This window comes from Sinohyriopsis cumingii, chromosome 12, assembly GCF_028554795.1.
Source record: "Sinohyriopsis cumingii isolate HCF-2022 chromosome 12, ASM2855479v2, whole genome shotgun sequence".
NCBI lineage: Eukaryota > Metazoa > Mollusca > Bivalvia > Unionida > Unionidae > Sinohyriopsis > Sinohyriopsis cumingii.
In genome coordinates, this window is record NC_142972.1 from 113,223,047 (window position 1) to 113,241,927 (window position 18,881).

Genomic DNA, 18,881 nt, shown 5'->3' on the forward strand with positions numbered 1-18,881 from the left:
TAACCCTAACCCTAACCAATTCTACTAGCATCTACAAAGATGTGATGGGCCCTAAACCCTAACCCTAACCAATTCCACTAGCATATATAAATATGTGATGGACCCTAAACCCTAACCAATTCTACTAGTATCTATAAAGATGTGATGAGCCCTAACCCTAACCCAATTCTACTGGCATATATACATATGTAATGGGCCCTAACCCTAACCCTATTCTATTGGCATATATACATATGCAATGGGCCCCAACCCTAACCCAATTCTACCAACATCTATACAGTAGATGTGATGGGCCCTAATCCTGACCCTTTACATCACAGATGTACAACTACTATTATTACCTTTAACCTTTACCTATATAAAATGAAAGTTGACTAAGGGTTTAATGCCATTTTTCAGCACATGATAAGCTATACATGGAGGCCATTATATCTGATGGAAGAAGAAACTAGAGTAAACCCCTTGAAAAACCACCAACCTACAGAAGCTACTGGTATGCTTTTGCATATACCCATGCTGGCCGAGTCACAACTCAAACCCCCACCGAGGTGAGATGTCAGTGATCTCCAGAAGGCAAGTGCCTTAGACATCTTGGCCACCCTGGGCCCCTTCACAGAATGTGCTAAAATAGTACTTTGCAAAGCACAATGAGCATTTATTACACTGAAAATGGTATATTAAAGATGTATATTAAAGATGCCACAATGACAGATTATGTCACAATACATTTGTTGCAGTGCATGGAAACCGCACATTGAGCACATATTACACTGAAAATGGTACCTTAAAGATTATTATATGCTCATTTTTTTTCTCCATTAACTTTACATTGTCAGAATTGTTCAGTATTTTATGATACTGCACATCTTCATATTCCATTCATGTGCATAAAAGAACTACTTTCTATTGACAGTGTCACAGTACATTTGTTGCAGTGCATGGAAACAGCCCACTGAGAAATGTTACACTGAAAATGGTGTATTAAATATGCTCAATAAGAGACTGTCACAGTACATTTGTTGCAGTGTATGGAAACAGCACACTGAGCACATATTACACTGAAAATGGTGTATTAAATATGCCTCAATGACAGACTGTCACAGTACATTTGTTGCAGTGCATGGAAACAGCACACTGAGCACATATTACACTGAAAATGGTGTATTAAATATGCCTCAATGACAGACTGTCACAGTACATTTGTTGCAGTGCATAGAAACAGCACACTGAGCACATATTACACTGAAAATGGTATATTAAATATGCCACAATGACAGACTGTCAGTACATTTGTTGCAGTGCATGGAAACAGCCCACTGAGCACATATTACACTGAAAATGGTATATTAAAGATGCCACAATGATAGACTGTCACAGAACATTTGTTGCAGTGCATGGAAACAGCACACTGAGCACATATTACACTGAAAATGGTGTATTAAATATGCCTCAATGACAGACTGTCACAGTACATTTGTTGCAGTGCATGGAAACAGCACACTGAGCACATATTACACTGAAAATGGTGTATTAAATATGCCTCAATGACAGACTGTCACAGTACATTTGTTGCAGTGCATGGAAACAGCACACTGAGCACATATTACACTGAAAATGGTATATTAAATACCCCACAATGACAGACTCAGTACATCTGTTGCAGTGCATGGAAACAGCCCACTGAGCACATATTACACTGAAAATGGTATATTAAAGATGCCACAATAACAGACTGTCACAACACAGTTGTTACAGTGTATGGAAACAGCACACTTGAGCATATCACCTAATGAAGTCTAATTAGCCAAAAGCTAATTACAAACAAATCAAACATGAGAAATATTAATTGAGACTTTCCTCTATCTTTGGCCAGTAGCAGAAATGAAGGAGAGACAAAGATATTTCTTACTGTATTGAAAAAGCTAATGTAGTCTCCAAACATGTTGGTTACAGATTACCTGCCTAATACCTGGACATGTACAGATAGATACACAGAATACAATTATTTGTCACAACTACATTTTTCAAACAGCCACTAACCACTAACTGAAAACGAATAAGTAATTAGCGTTAACTTTTTAAAAACAAGAAGCAAATATTATCAATGCCCCTATTCTTTAATTTAAGAAATACCATTGTATGAATACAACTGAATGATCTAGATAAGGACCTCAATTAAGACCCTAATGATTATGAGTGAAATTTTCAAGCTCTGGCCAGCCCCACAAGGACAAACCATTTGATATAATTGTGGCAGTTTGGGAATGCATAATAACTGTATTCATGAATATAAGAATGGTATAAAATTGCTCAAGCTTGTGTAAAAAAAAAAAAAAAAAAAAATAATTATTGAAATCATTAGTGTTATGCATTTCCTGATGTAGTACCAGGTACCATTCACACTGCCATTTAAAACCAATTAGTCCTTTATAACAAACTATGCAAGTATTTTGTCACAAAATAGGCATCAATCCCTAATGGTAAAAAGGGAATCATAAGTGCACATTATCTGAAAGCTCTTGAATGATATCATAATCATTTTAATGTGAAGAGTTTCTCCTAAAGGTGTGATTGATTATTGTGAGCAATGACAGCTGGTTCACAGTGATAGAGCAATGTCATACTTTTAAAGTGTTTTCTAATGGATGATTATCAAACTATGGTTTATTAAACTATGAAGTACAAAGTCCCTTTGGTTGTAAATATCTCTTTAATGATGACAATTAACAGATAAGAGCCACAAAATCCAACCACACACAATATCCCAGAATATGTATGTCCCACTATTGATTTCCAACCTAACAAAAACTTATTCATCAGTGTTGTTGTTACCGATTTAAACCTAACAAAGGCATACACTGTCTACAAGAACATAATGATTTGCTTTCTGCATTTATGTTCAAGGTGTACACTTGATGTATTTAAGTATGGTAGTGATGTAATCTCACCTGTGTACAGACCTATTCTACTGTTGAATAATTTGGTGCTCACTGTCATTACACTGTTATAAATTAACAAGATTAAGCTGTCTGCTGTAAATTTAATTTAAATGACTCAGTTTAAGTTGAGATGCACATCACATTTTACAATGATGCTTTGTACAACTGATGCATCAAACTGTACATCTTGAGCAATAATAATAATAATAATAATAATAATAATAATAATTCATTTTTTTCAGGGTAAAATTAATTTAGTTACATGCAGTATTAGTTAATTTACCACAAGACCTTCAGGTGAATATAATATTTTTTACATGTACACAATTTGTATAGATGGAAGGAAAATTAGGTTTTTGATTTGTGCATTACTGCCACATAAATATTTCACCTGAAACTTACATAATGTACATACACATACATGTATATCAATGTACTGAGTTTACCATTGCATTATACATAAACATAAGAACAAAAGAGAAATATTTGGTGAGAGATATTATGTGTTAAAGTAGCTGAAAGATGATGCTTTGAACATTATAAGACTGTCGGCTTGCTTTAGTTTAGGTGGTAGCTTGATGCTGTTAGTAGCTCTAGTACATGCAGATTACTTTAGTAGCTCTAGTCATTACAGATTACTTTTGTTAGTAGCTCTAGTACATACAGATCACTTTTGTTAGTGGCTCTAGTACATACAGATTACTTTAGTAGCTCCAGTCATTACATATTACTTTTGTTAGTAGCTCCATTACATACAGATTACTTTTGTTAGTAGCTCTAGTACATACAGATTACTTTTTGTTAGTAGCTCTAGTACAGGGGTGGGCAAACTACAACCCACCAAGGGCTTTCATGCGGCCCGCCAAGGGTTTTCATGCGGCCTAGGAACAAGTCATCATTCGCACCGACTCTGTTTATGTTACTCTGTTTATCAAATAAATGTGCTTCTTTCGAAGTTTAAGTTTTCAAATATTAACAACATATTAACAACTGAAAATTAATTATGATGTTATTCAGAAAAACCTTTTGTTTTTGCTATTTCAAATATTAATTATTTTACTTAATGAACTATGCGGCCCGCAACAAGGTGTAAATTTGTGTATGCGGCACTTGCAATGGAAAGTTTGCCCACCTGTGCTCTAGTACATACAGATTACTTTAGTAGTTCCAGTCATTACATATTACTTTTGTTAGTAGCTCTAGTACATGCAGATTACTTTAGTAGTTCCAGTCATTGCATATTACTTTTGTTAGTAGCTCTAGTAAATACAGATTACTTTTGCTAGTAGCTCTAGTACATACAGATTACATTAGTAGCTCTAGTACATACAGATTACATTAGTAGCTCTAGTACATACAGATTACTTTTGTTAGTGGCTCTAGTACATAGAGATTACTTTTCAGTGCATTAGTTCTTGCTACTTTTAAACATAGGTTTTGATGGAGATCTTAAAAGAGCATATGAGGTGCAGGATCAGACACATTATAATGTATCATTTTGGGGAAGCATAAACAAGTAGACAAGGAGTCTGGGGGATAAAACCCCCCTGTGATGATCCAGGTGAGAAGCCCTCAAAACTTCCTGCATCTTAAGCGTTTCCAAGGCATAATGTTAACCAACCTAATGAAAAACTTCCAGTTGTTTTACATTCAGTTTTAGGCAGTGTATGCACCAACTCTTTTTTACCCCAACCCCAATGCCAACTTCACCCACCTGTGGTCACAAAAACGTCCCTGAATAATGCTGGTTTTGAAAAGCACATCACTACAGTTAAAGGGTGTTCAATTATGAGGGGATTCACAAACCCATAAACATCAATGATTATTTTTTAAAACTGACAAAAGGACTCTGAAGACTGAAACATGTCAGCAGATGATACCAATGGATTTACATCTAGTATAGTTCTAGCTACATAGTTTTAATATATTATCATATGCATGTTGCTTACGTTGCAACTCAAGTCCATAATAGCATGTAATAAGTTAAATAAAGCAGTGTACTCACACGAGGTGGTAGATGTTTCTTGAGTCTTTGTAGTGATGCGAGTTGGAATGGGTTTTGCAAATATAATTGATCTACAAGTATTGCAGTGGTGTTCAGACATTTACAAACATTCCACTGTATTGGCACAATTTATTGATAAAATATTTATATACATTCCACTGTGTTGGGGTGTATGGGATGTCCGGGGAGGGGTAGCACCTCTGGTTGGGGGAAGCAGTCGTACTCCTTCAGGGGTAGCTCGCCCACCTTTGTTCTCCACTTGGCACTCAGTTCTCACCTGTGGCTCCAAGAAGCTGTGGAAAACAGCCTCAACTGGCCGGCTCAACAAGGCACATGGGTAGCCAATGGGTCTTAAACTCTCAGTGAGTTAGGCTTAGCATGTGAAGACTGGATTCGGCAGCCTGCATGGAGGAACCACCAGTTGGTCAATGGGCAGAGAGACGATTCCCAGCAAAGTGCTGTGGAGTACTAAGAGCTCGCCGACACATGTAGGACGTCCTGGTCATCCACTGCATTCAACTCCATCTCTGGCCATCTTGACTTTGTCATGCTGCTGGACACAGATGGTTTTGGGCGAGTGTGAGGTCGATGAACTGCACAACTCTTCCTCACTTAAAATAAAGTCACCGCACAAGTCACGCTTGTCATCCACTCATCCCATTTCATCACCCACTAAAGTCCTGTGGTGACAGGCAAGTGACAAAGTGCCAGGTGTGGGTACACTGGCAGCCATAGCCGCAAACCTGCATGCAGGCAGCTAAGGCCATTAGGGTCATTCACCACTGACATGGAACTGCAGTGGAGTCCAGCAGCCCCGAGTGACTGAGCAGCCCTCTTCAGGAATGCAATGCACACCTCCTTGGCATGAGGATGAGGCAGTAAAAGGTGCCATAAACATTGCCTGCTCTAAACCTCCCTAGCCAGCTTACCACGGCTGGCAGGGACCCTACTCAAGCAGTCGAAAGAAAAGAAGAAAATGAGGATTGTTCCTCTCACACTTGGCGCATGGAATGTGCACACCTTACTGGACAGAGACAATGCAGAAAGACCCCAGAGGAGAACTGTCCTAATAGGAAAGGAACTCGCCAGGTAGAACATGGACATTGCTGCCTTGAGTGAGACCTGGCTTGCAGGAGAAGGCGAACTCTGTGAAAGGGGCTCCAGATAACACATTCTTTTGGAACGGATGAGAAAATGAAGAGCGCCGCAAGGCTAGTGTCAGCTTTGCAGTAAAGACAGCACTGATTGGCAAATTGACACTTTCATAATCCACCTATATAAGCACAAAGGGAACCACCAGGAATGCGACAGCCACCGGAGTATATCCTTGCCCTCAATCGCAGGAAAGATACTTGCCAGAATCCTACTAAACTGCCTCACTACACACCTTGACCAGGGACTCCTGCCAGAAAGCAAGTGTGGATTTCAAAAAGAACGTGGGACCATCAACATGGTGTTTTCTGCAAGGCAGCTACAAGAGAAATATCAAGAGCAAAATGCCAACCTCTTCTCCATCTATGTCAACTTGACAAAGGCCTTTGATACTGTCAGCAGAGAAGACTTGTGGAAGGTAATGGCCAAGTACGGATGCCCGAGAAAATTTATATTCATGGTGCAGCATTTCCACAACGGCATGCAGCACAAGTCCATTACAATGAAGAGACATTTGAGCCATTCCCAGTAACCAATGGAATCAAGCAGGGTTGTGTTCTGGCACCGACACTGTTCAGTCTATTGTTCTCTGCCATGTTGACTAATGCTTTCAGAGACAGAGATGTTCAAGTTAGCATCAGGTACTGTACAGATGTAAAACTGTTCAACCCCAGGAGCTTCATGCGAAAACCAAGGTTATGACAGACACCATCAGGGAATTCTTATTTGCTGATGACTGCACCCTCAATGGTGGCTCAGAAGTCGACCTGCAATGCAGCATTGACAAGTTCTCTAGCTCCTGCACAAACTTCAGTCTCACCATCTGTAACAAGAAGACTGAAGTCCTGCATCAGCCAGCCCCTTCAAAGCCCTATGTTGAGCCCAACATCACCATCAATGGCCTAAAACTCAACGAGGTGAATTACATCACCTACCTTGGCAGCACACCGTCACAGAGCATCACTAGTGATGACAAAGGGAACCTCCACAGTGCCAGGGCCAGCTCAACTTTCGGCAGACTGTATGCCAACATCTGGAATAGAAGAGGCATCAGCATCCAGTCCAAACTAAAGGTCAACAGGACAGGTGTGCTCCCCACACTACTTTATGCATGCAAAACTTGGACAGTGTATCAATGCCACACCAGGAAGCTGAACCACTTTCACACCACAAGTTTCAGGAAAATACTCAAAATCAAGTGGCAAGACAAGGTTACAGACACAGTGGTACTCACCCTACCAGGTACGCCTAGCATCCACAACATCCTGATGCAGTCCCAGCTACTCTGGGCAGGACATGTTGTATGCATGCCAGACCACTGGCTGCCTAAGAGACTTTTCTATGATGAGCTACAGAAAGAACAGCGATCCCACAGAAGTCAAAAGAAATGCTTCAAAGACAATCTGAAAGCCGCATTGAAAGCGTTCAACAAAAACCCACATTCCTGGGAGCAAACAGCAAGCAATCAAGTCACTTGGCGTTCCTCCGTGAACAAAGGCTCCACGTTGTGTGAATTTAGCAGGACAGCAGCTGCAGAGCTGAAGAGACAAGCCAGAAAAGTGCATGCTATCAACCTTCCTGGAGATGTCCCATTCACCCCTTGACCTTTACCACATAGAGCATAGTTACAAAGTGCAGTGTGCTATAACAGAAGACCTGTTATCTATTCGACTCCATACGCATAGGCCTGCCTGTTAACTATTAAGCAATGTAGTGTATATTACATTTAACAGCAATTTTAACCATTTTACATTTTTGTTACACATCTATTATGTGTGGAAAAATTTAAGAGTAAAGTCCGATTATTATAGCTGTGTAAGTATTTTTCATGGGAGAATTTTTCTGTGGTTTAAAATCTTGAGAGAACTCATTCACTGTCAAGTCAGTGAAACCGCGTGACCAACCGTAGCTGCCATTTCTCATACTCGAAATTTACAAGTTTTTTTTGTCCGTGTCTACATCACTAAGTCATCTGAATTTTAAAATTTATAAAAACTAATTGCAGCCTACATCAATATCAGAGCCTTTACCTAAGTTATTGAAGCTTTCATAGTTGTGATTCTAATCGTGAAAACTTCGTAAGTACTGAATGAAATCCATGACCTCCATTTTGGAGAGTGGAGATTATGAACCACTTACTTTAAATAGCAGATATCGACCAGAGCATAAACAGTGACCACGTGATCTGACGTAATTGTCACTCGCAGAAATGAATGTAGTATTTAATAGGGGGTTTTCCCTGAAGGTGGTGCTACGAAAACTGGCTTAAAATGGCAGATGTTTACAGCAGACATCAAAAGACGCTTCCATGCAAATGGAGTAGAGATGTCAAAAGGCGCTTCCATGCAAATGGAGTAGAGGTGTCCAAAGGCACTTGCATGAGGTTTAGGGTTATGCAAACGAAGATTCTGTGCAAGGATTGGCCTCATCAGCCACCTGCACACGCACAAAACAGAACCTTTTGGGTGCCTATACTATCTACACCTATGTTGTTTGAATGCCAATACTATCTCCACTTTTGAGTGCTTATACAATTTCCACCTATGTCTTTTGAGTGCTTTTATTATCTACACCAATGTCTTTTGAGTGCTTATACTATCTTCACCTGCATCTTTTGAATGCCTATACTATCTCCACCTATGTCTTTTGAGTGCTTATATTATTTCCACCTACGTCTTTTGAGTGCTTTTATTATCTACACCTATGTCTTTTGAGTGCTTATATTATCTACACCTATGTCTTTTGAGTGCTTATACTATCTACACCTACATCTTTTGAGTGCCAATACTATCTACATCTATGTCTTTTGAGTGCTTATACTATCTACACCTATGTCTTTTGAGTGCTTATACTATCTACACCTACATCTTTTGAGTGCCAATACTATCTACACCTATGTCTTTTGAGTGCTTATACTATCTACATCTGTCTTTTGAGTGCTTATACTATCTACACCTAAGTCTTTTAAGTGCTTATATCATCTATTCCTATTTTGGGTGCCTATACTATCTACAGCTATATCTTCTGAGTGCCTGTATCATCTACACCAGTCTTATAAAGTCTACAAATGTCTGGCTTGTGCCTACTTCTTCAAGACTTGATCCAAATGCCAGTATGAGCAAAATAATTATAGATGAATGATCCAAGTGTGTGGTATAAGCAAAATAAGTATAGCTGAATAATTCCAGATTAATAAAATCTATAACCATAATTACAGAATTACTGCAGATTAATAGATCTCATAACCATAATCACAGATGATATACTGCAGATTAATAGATTCCATAATGATAATTACAGATAAATTACTGCAAATGAACAGATTCCATAACCATCCAATGCACCAGTGTACTTTAGTCAGTACACACAGCAAGGGGTGCATTGATGGCCCTGTCACTCTACACAACTTTATTTGATCATATGGCAGGCTTTGTGTCAAGATGTAAAGGATCTTCATAGTAAGGGATAAGTGATAGATAAACACTACACTGTTTTATCATCCATTCTCCTTTTATTTACCTAATATCCCAATTAAATAAATGGGATGAATATAATGAATGTTGTTCATATATAAACCACTCAAGACAAACTCTTCAGTCAGCACTTTTTTTTACTACTAGAGATAACTTGTAATTTTTTATTTCATTTTGATCAGTCTGACAAGATGGCATAATTTATGTCTATCAGGTGTGGTTTGGATTACATGATTAGATCATCAAGATTTATATACCTGTCAGTTTGTAATCATTCCTATGTCAGATTTATATACCAGTTAATATGAAGTCATTCCTATGTCAACTGTCAATGCATAACATTATATTGGAGTGGGCAGAAGAACTACTATGGAATGACTATAAAAAGACCTTACCTAAGGTGTATACAATTTTTGAATGAAACTTGATTACACACAAATAGATATCATATAAAAGAACCATATGCCTGGTATTGTGTTTATATACTAAATGTAGCACTTTAGTAAGAATTTAAAAAAAAGATAAGCTGTGAGATAACTACATATACAGATGATAAATAAACAAAGGCATAATAATGAATGACTCATACTGTTGAAAATCTGCACAAATGCAACAATGAGATGAAAAGAGTAATGACTGATGTTCAACATACTAAACAAAACCTTTTAAATCACCATTTTTTTTCCAGTTTGCTTCCAGTGTAGTATATTTACTGTAATATTGCCTGCAGTCATGTGACTATGAACTGGCTTAAGAAGGGCAAGAGAATTTAGTTGCTAATTTCAAGCAACATACTACAATTAGTATTATTTTGATTCTGTCTGCAGGATCAGCTGACTTACTGTTTAAAGTTTGTTGACATGGATTCTACTATGTGTGGTCAGAAGTAATTCTGACAGAATTAAAGAGATTAGCTAATTATGGCTGGATTACTATAGTGCTCAATTAGCACAAAAACAGGTCTGGTTTTGCAAATGGCATTTAAAGTTTGTCAAAATGTCTAAGAGTGCATTATCTCCCAATGTTAAGATGCCAAAATCGAAGAAACCAATATATAATATGAAATTCAAAGATGGATCAAAACACATTTAATTGGTTTTAATCAAGTACAAAGGACAATAATATGCATTTTTTCCCCTTCCCATGAAGCTGATTTTAATCTACAGTAATATGGTGACAGGAATAACATTATGCAGCATATTAAAGCAAATTAAACTCAACAACAAATATGCAATCTCTTAAATTCAAGTTCACAGAATCTGCATCAAATGTAGATAACGATACATGTACCAAAACAGTTGGCCAGCTTTTATAGCGGAACCTAATCTTCCAATAACAGCAGCTGATCAATTTTAAGTTCAAGTCAAAATAATGTCCTCTGACTTGGAAATTGCCCAAAAGTGATTATACAAGTGGACAAAACTTCCCTCATAATGACCCAAGCATTGGAATCTCATAGGAATAAGAAAGTCAAAGACATGTGTTACAATGGAAAATCTGCCATCCTCACTGAAAATTCTCCCTTTTTTGAAGTCAAAACTCCTGGCTACATTTGGTAAATCTCCCAATTTGTCATAAACTGACTTCTCTATTCTGTCACATGTATGATATTCATTCCAATTTTATACTATGAAATGTGTCTTGAGGAACACTGATGAAAATAAATAAGCAATAAAAAAAACTGCTTTCCTTTTCTAAACCCACATTATATTCAAATATAATTGTCAGAAAACTCTAGAAAAAAAAGGATCAGAATAGTTTTTGCATATTTGAAAGAATGGATATACTGTACATGTACTTTCCTAGTGTTCCATTTATCAGGACATTTCAAAAGAAGCTGACAGCCAGTGATTTTAAACCATATATTTGTACAGGAATCACTACCTACAATTCCAGAATATCTGAAAAGTTTATTCAGAAAGTTTTATAATTCATCTACATATTTCTTCAGACAAAATTCATCCTCTTGGAATTAAGATTTTATTCTAATTGATATAGACAGATTTAAACCCAGAAGAAGCTTGCTTTTTTATTTGGCTTCAGTGAAAGTGTCTGAGTTACACTCAACTCAGTCTTCTGTAAAATAAAAAGAACTTTTGATGAATAATATTTTTCTGTCATTCCTTTCATGCCTTATAATTCATGATCAGTTGTGGTGATTACATGACAATAAGGAAACAAGGAAGACATATACTTGTTTTTCTGAGAAAAGAAACAAAATAGTTTGTAAAAATTATCAGAGCTTTATAAATGCTTAATGGTGGGTACATCATAAAACTGACATCACAAGAATGGCAATCAGACACTATCTGATAATATGTAAGAGATACCAATAATGACAAACATATCAAACATTTATCTTACAGTCTCACCTTTAAAAAACTTAAAAGCAAATAATGGACATTAAATAAAACATGAATACAACTAATGAATGCAACATATTATACATCTGCACGTATTGAAAGTAAGACTACAAATGGGCAACATAGTCAAGATTTATTATAAAGAAGGCCTAAAATATAGACTGCCCAGGGCATAGTCCATTCCACAATATATTGTCTGAAGTTGGTTAATTTTATTGTTGGTTTTAGTTATTGAATTATTATTAAGCCTTTATTTTCCTTATTTTCCTCATTATTCTATCACCTGGCAACTTCATTTTCATGTGCTTCTTTACAATTTTTTATATACATTTTTTATCAGCTATGTATTTGAGATGAAATTCACTGAAAGAGTATGACTATGCTTCAACGGCTCAATATCAATAACCATCAACCTGATTTTTCAGCAGGATAATTCTTTTCTAAAAGAGGAAACCCGTAACAATCAGATCATAAGGAAAAGAAAAGATATATATTATCAATATGAATTTTATACAAAATTAGAGAATACAAAAAGAAATATTTTCAAAAGAATTTCACATTTCTCTTTGGCTTTGCATCATACCCACCATAAGGGTATTGACCCCTTGATCACATGAGAGGGTTATAACCCCTGACCCCTCATGCTACTTTTCCAACTTATGCTTCTTCATTTCTTTTTTAAATGTCCAATTTATAGCATCTGTATGTGATGATTTATAGCAGTTGTGACAAATTTCATAGAAAACAGACTGGTTTACTCAACCTGAAAACCTGTCTCTCAGCTTCATTATAATAATGAAAACAATGGGTTTTCATATATTATATACTTGCATATTTTTTGAGAACTTGTACCTATCTAGGGATTGACTGGTACTATCTACCTGCTTGTTCTTTCACAACTTGTACCTATCTAGAGATTGACTGGTACTATCTACTTGCTTGTTCTTTGAGAACTTGTACCTTTCTAGGGAATGACTGGTACTATCTACCTGCTTGTTCTTTGAGAACTTGTACCTATCTAGGGATTGACTGGTACTATCTACCTGCTTGTTCTTTGAGAACTTGTACACATCTAGGGGTTGGCAGGTATTGTCTACTTGCTTGTTCTTTGAGAACTTGTACCTATCTAGTGATTGACTGGCACTATCTAACTGCTTGTTCTTTGAGAACTTGTACCTATCTAGGGATTGACTGGTGCTATCTACTTGCTTGTTCTTTGAGAACTTGTACCTATCTAGGGATTGACAGATGCTATCTACTTGCTTACACTTAGAGAACTCGCATAAGTTAAGCATCTAATTTAAAAATTTAAAACTGGACAAATCTAAATACAAAAATTTAACTTATCTGGGACTGTAATTTTCATCAGAAGTACAAAGAACTGAACTTAGTATGAAATTCTGGGCAATATTCAAACACTTCTTATCGTGTATATTCTAAGTACTCTGCAATAAAGTGTACAAATGTTTCCAATAAATTTCCATGGTAATGGCCAGTCAAGACTACTGTAAGCGGCTGGCAGCCAGTGGTTTCACCTACCTATCACAGCATGTACTCTCACAGTTAACTGGGTCCTCAGGATCAAGGCATTCTTCCTTCTGAAATGAAAAAGCACAAAATTATAATGCACTTATAATCTTAATCATATATTTTCAACAGAAAGCAAATGATGAAAAAGGTATCAGTGGAGCGATAAATGAGAATAGGAAGTAAATGATTATGAAAAGTTACTGCATATATGACAGAAAATAATGCAATAATAACTTTGCAATTTTTGTAAAAGATTTATCTAAGAAATGTACATAGGAAAGTTTTAATTTGGATTAAAATAATTTCATGATTTTAGTTTAAAATTATGGCTGAAATCTGGTTTCAAAAAAATACAAAATCTCATTGAAAATTATTATGACTTCGAAAGAAATAAAAAAAACGAGTATTGCAAGAGCACGTTATATGCCTGCCTCATGACCTTTCCCCTACTAACAAAACAAAACATCCCACTGCCTTATATTCCCCTTACTTTGACACAGAAGCAAACCATATTACTGAAAATGCAAGATGCTCTCAAATTAGTATGCTGTACAAATGAAAGGCAAATCTTTCATTAAAAGATCTTCAATGATTCAAAAGTTATTTCCATATATAGATAGAGGTCAGTGAATTAATATTTTCCTGTGCCATGGCCTTGACCTTGATGCAGGGGGTATCTTTATGGTATATGTACCCAGTTATGATGCATAACTGGTTACCAGTAAGTTTTATTAAATTAACTTTATTGGTTCAAATGTTATACCACAAACAATGATGTGCACAAGTCGCACAATCAAATTCTTCTTTGTTGTGACCTAGAAGTTGGGGTCAAGGCTATTGTATTTAACATACTATCTAGTCACAATATACATTTTCTTTAAAATATCAACAGTGATTCCAAAGTTATACTCTGAACAAGGATACAAGTCATAGAATTACATTTTCCCTTGCTGTGACACTGAACTTGAGGCATGGGCACATCAATAGTATACTAAAGTGTCTGGTCAATAAACAAGTTTGTGCAAAGTTTCATTAAAATCTCTCCAACCATTATAAAGTTATGGGCTGGACAAGTAAATGTTATGGGTGGACAACACCATAACTTAACTGATCAACTTAAAACAGCCATGTAAAAATAGGACAGTCTTTAACTCTAAATTCAGGAAAATTGAATCAAGGTACAGCATTAGAATACAAGATACAGGATACACATTTTCTAACTTAAAGATTATTTAGGAAGAGAATGCATAAAAAAGACAGGAGAATTGATAATAATAATACAACTAACAGTGTAGATTCAAACTTTCATGTGAAATGCTCTGAAGATTCTCAGTATATGTCTAACTCCATGCATTACACACAGCCTCATCTCTTTACTAGAAAAACAAGCACATGCACTCATCTCCCGAACTGGGTCTATTCTTGGATAAATAATTGCACAATTCATGCTTATTTCTGAAGAAGGAAAAAAATCACACCAAAAAATTAACTGACTGCACACAAAAAAATTTAAAATATTTTCAAGCCCTACCTTAATTTCTTCAATCCTGTATTCAGAAAATTCACTTGTTTTTTTCAAAGGGGGCAGGGGTTACCCCCTACATTTTCAGTCCTAGAATAGACCCAGCACAAAGGACCATCTATATATTTTGGTCAGTTTTCTAGGCCTTTTCAAGACCTTGGTAAAGCTGCTCAATTAGACAAATGGAAACTCTGATGTTTCAATAAAACCTGTCTCAAATCTAGATTGTAATTGGCAGACTGGACAAAGATAACACTGCTGCAACTGCTCCAAAATACCATATGTAGGTACTCAGCTCAACAAAAGTCCTCAAAAGATGACATAACCCCAATGCAGTTTACAATATGGACTTAACTGAAAGTACACTATGGTCCAGCACTCTCAACTTTTACATTGTTTACCCTAGCACCCTCAAGTCGACTACTTTTAATGTACATACTAATTATGCTGCATTTTGTTTTCCATGGTAACATGCAAAATACGTGATGCAGAAAATTATGAAAAGGCACCTCCATGCATCTATCTCTGTTGAGTACCAAGCTTAGTTCAATAACTTGAATGGTTTCAGAGTTGTGCTCTGGAAATGAACATGTTTAAGGACAGATGGATAGACATTAGCAATAACCATATCACCACCTCATGTAATAAATAAATCTTCAATTTTCTTTCATACCAAACTTCCACCGCAACATAGAACATAACAATAAAAGCAGTTGGTTTTTCAATTAAGTAATGACTTACGCAAATCACTGCAAGAAAGAAATTGGAAACTGATGCATGAGCTACAGAATCTATTTAATGGATGGTTTACAAATCTTTTTGTCCGTAATATAATAAAGAAAAGAAACAGATCAAGATCTAGTTTCTATTTACTGAGATCATCTGACAAACAACATAACGACCTTCAGTAGTGCCATGCAACATCTATAAGCAAACAGTCTATTTAAGACCTGCTACAAGGATGGGAATATTTATGGTACAAAACTGTACATGATGATGGGAGGCTCTCCTACTGCGGAGCAGAAGCTGCCTCTTTTCAAAAAGGGCTTATCTAACAAAAAACTCCACAGTAGGTCACTGGAAGTACTCCACAAAAAAAATGTATCTAGTCAAAAAAAGTTGGAAAAGACAGGTACATTTTTATTTATGGCTCCATCAAAGTCAATGATGTTATCTTTGTGTACTGATCTTGGACAATCATAAGATTTACTGTGAAAATATGGCATATATAAATTAAAAAACCTACAAATGCCATACTTAAACTGAAATGTGAGCAATATATGGTACATGTATTATGTCAACTTAAAAATATTTCTTGTCTGCAAGTATCTAAACCTGCATCAGCATCATAACCATGAAGATGAAACTAAAGAATGATGCACAAAAACATTACCAGGTTAAAGACAAGACAAGACTAAACTAGACAAGACAAGGTAAGACTTTATTGCAAGGTAACTATAAATAATGGAACACCATAAAGATAAAGAAACAGTGTAGATATGGGCTTGGAAAGTACTAACAGGTTCCAGGAAACGGATCCTTTATGTAACTGCTTAAAGTACAAACTTCATGCTGACCACTATCTGAAATCTTTCAGAAGTAAACAATGAACCACAACAATCTATATTAATTCAAGGGTCTCATTCCTGAAGAAATTATGAATTAAGTTATTTTCTTTTATTCACTGACATTACATAATATTCTTGAATGAATGCATAATGGCAAATAGCTGTGCAAATGTCATCACAATGTAATTCGTGCATAGCAGAAATTTCATATATCATGCAATGACACTGACAAAGGTAGCCATATGAGCTCAGCAGGATGAAAAGCATAATCACAAAATCTAAGGGCTGTAGGTTTGATATCTGCCCAGTCCAACCTTAGTATGAACACAGAAATAGCTGTAGGAAGGTACATATGAACATAAGAATACCTGTAGGAAGCATATGTACCTAAGAATACCTGTAGGAAGGTATGAACATATGAATACATGTACCTCTAGGAGGCATATGAATATAAGAATATCTGTAGAAAGGTAAGAACATAAGAATACCTGTAGGAAGGTATGAACATATGAATACATCTAGGAGGCATATGTACATAAGAATACCTGTAGGAAGGTATGAACATAAGAATACCTGTAGGAGGCATATGTACATAAGAATACCTGTAGGAAGGTATGAACATAAGAATACCTGTAGGAGGCATATGTACATAAGAATACCTGTAGGAAGGTATGAACATATGAATACCTCTAGGAGGCGTATGAATATAAGAATACCTGTAGAAAGGTATGAACATAAGAATACCTGTACATGTGAAATATGCAACACGATATAATGGTCATGCAGAGAATGTAGGAGTATGTTCTTGACAATAGTATTTCAGCTAAATTCACTTAATAAAACTACTTTACTTTACTCGTTAATTATTAAAGTAATATGTGCAGCATAACAAGGATAGATTAAGCTTATCACTGAAATTATATTTAATATTTAATTTCAACCTAAAACAACCGTTTTTCTGTTCTACTGAGTGGTGTATGTTACTCTACATCAGCCTGGGTTTTAGGAGATGAAGAAAAGAAGTTGTCTTGAGTATGTTCATTATCCAAATGTCCATTTGGATGCTTCAACAGCTGCTACCAACATGTATCTTTACTAATGATCATCTAGTTTTCCATGGCAAGTGGAGGAAATACAGTAGATGGTACCTGTATAGTTAACCAAGAAAAACAGAACCCTCTCTCTTTAATAAAGATCCCACAGAGACAAAAGTGCAGAAATAAATATACAAATTTAAAGACAAAACTGTTGTGACCTAGTTTCATGATGGTTATTCATGATGCAAAAAAAAAATGCAAACCAGTTCTGCAAAGATACTGTTGATAGGTCAAAAATCCAGTGCACTCTTGCACAAATAAAATTGAACCAAAGAAATGGAATTATGAATGAACACAGCCGTATGATCAATGCAATAATATTACAGTGAAGACATTTCCTACCAAAAATATGGAAAGTTAAAACTTGAATATGACATTTCATAGTTGTTAATTTATATACAGTATACTATACACATACATGTACCCAATATATAACATTTTAAGTACGTATAATTTAAAATGTAGATAAATTCTTTGGACATGCCTTTTTACATGGACAGAAAGCTATCACTGTTTAATATTACAACAATTTATCACAATAAAGTTACAGCCAAGTCAACTACACATATTCAGCAATAGACAGAATGCCACATTAAAAGTTTTGTCCTTCAAAAATACAAAACTCTGGAGGAAGTAAACTCCATTCATTCTAAAAAAAAAATTAAATTTGTAAAGACAATAAATTTATACCTGCAATAAAATTTTACAAGTCTTTAGCAATTTTCCAACCAGACTTTCAAAGGTTTTTCAAAGCTGGATATTTGTTTAATTTATGTCTTGCAAATTTCAGAACAGGAATTCCCAAAAATGAAAAATAAATTTTTGGTCTAGTTTAAACATGTTGTCAGAATCAGACATTATGTCCATGAAGACTAAAATTTATCTGTCAAAACTGGACACTTAGAAATGACAAATTTTATAAGGCTGCAATGTTTACACTTGTAAATGGCTTGGTTTAATTTACTGGTGGTAAACATTTTAAAATTGGTAAACATATAAATGAACATGCATATGGCTGTCACTGACCCAGGAACTACAGATTAAATTATAATTATATATTTCTTCTTATGAGGATTGTTAGTTTGACTAATTCCTTTCTTTAAGTATGTTTATCTATGATTTTCACATATTATGTGGCATCACCAGGAAAAAAGGCAGAAGGTGATGAGAATAAACCAATAAGCACATTATACAGCATTACAAGTCATGCCGCTTTTCTGATTATGTAGATA

The 18,881-nt window shown here is 35.8% G+C and overlaps 1 protein-coding gene across 10 annotated transcripts in view; it reads right to left on the reverse strand.

Annotated features, from left to right (window-relative positions):
- The window catches only part of LOC149787273 (FH1/FH2 domain-containing protein 3-like), a 411,067-nt gene that overhangs the window by 159,496 nt on the left and 232,690 nt on the right, over positions 1–18,881 (reverse strand). For 9 of the 10 annotated variants that reach the window (XM_089977788.1, XM_089977786.1, XM_089977793.1 and 6 more), the window contains one exon: positions 13,472–13,530. In XM_089977788.1, coding sequence (XP_089833914.1) covers positions 13,472–13,530 — 59 coding nt within the window. The remainder of the gene's footprint in view (positions 1–13,471; positions 13,531–18,881) is intronic. The other variant, XM_089977784.1, reaches the window with a different exon arrangement.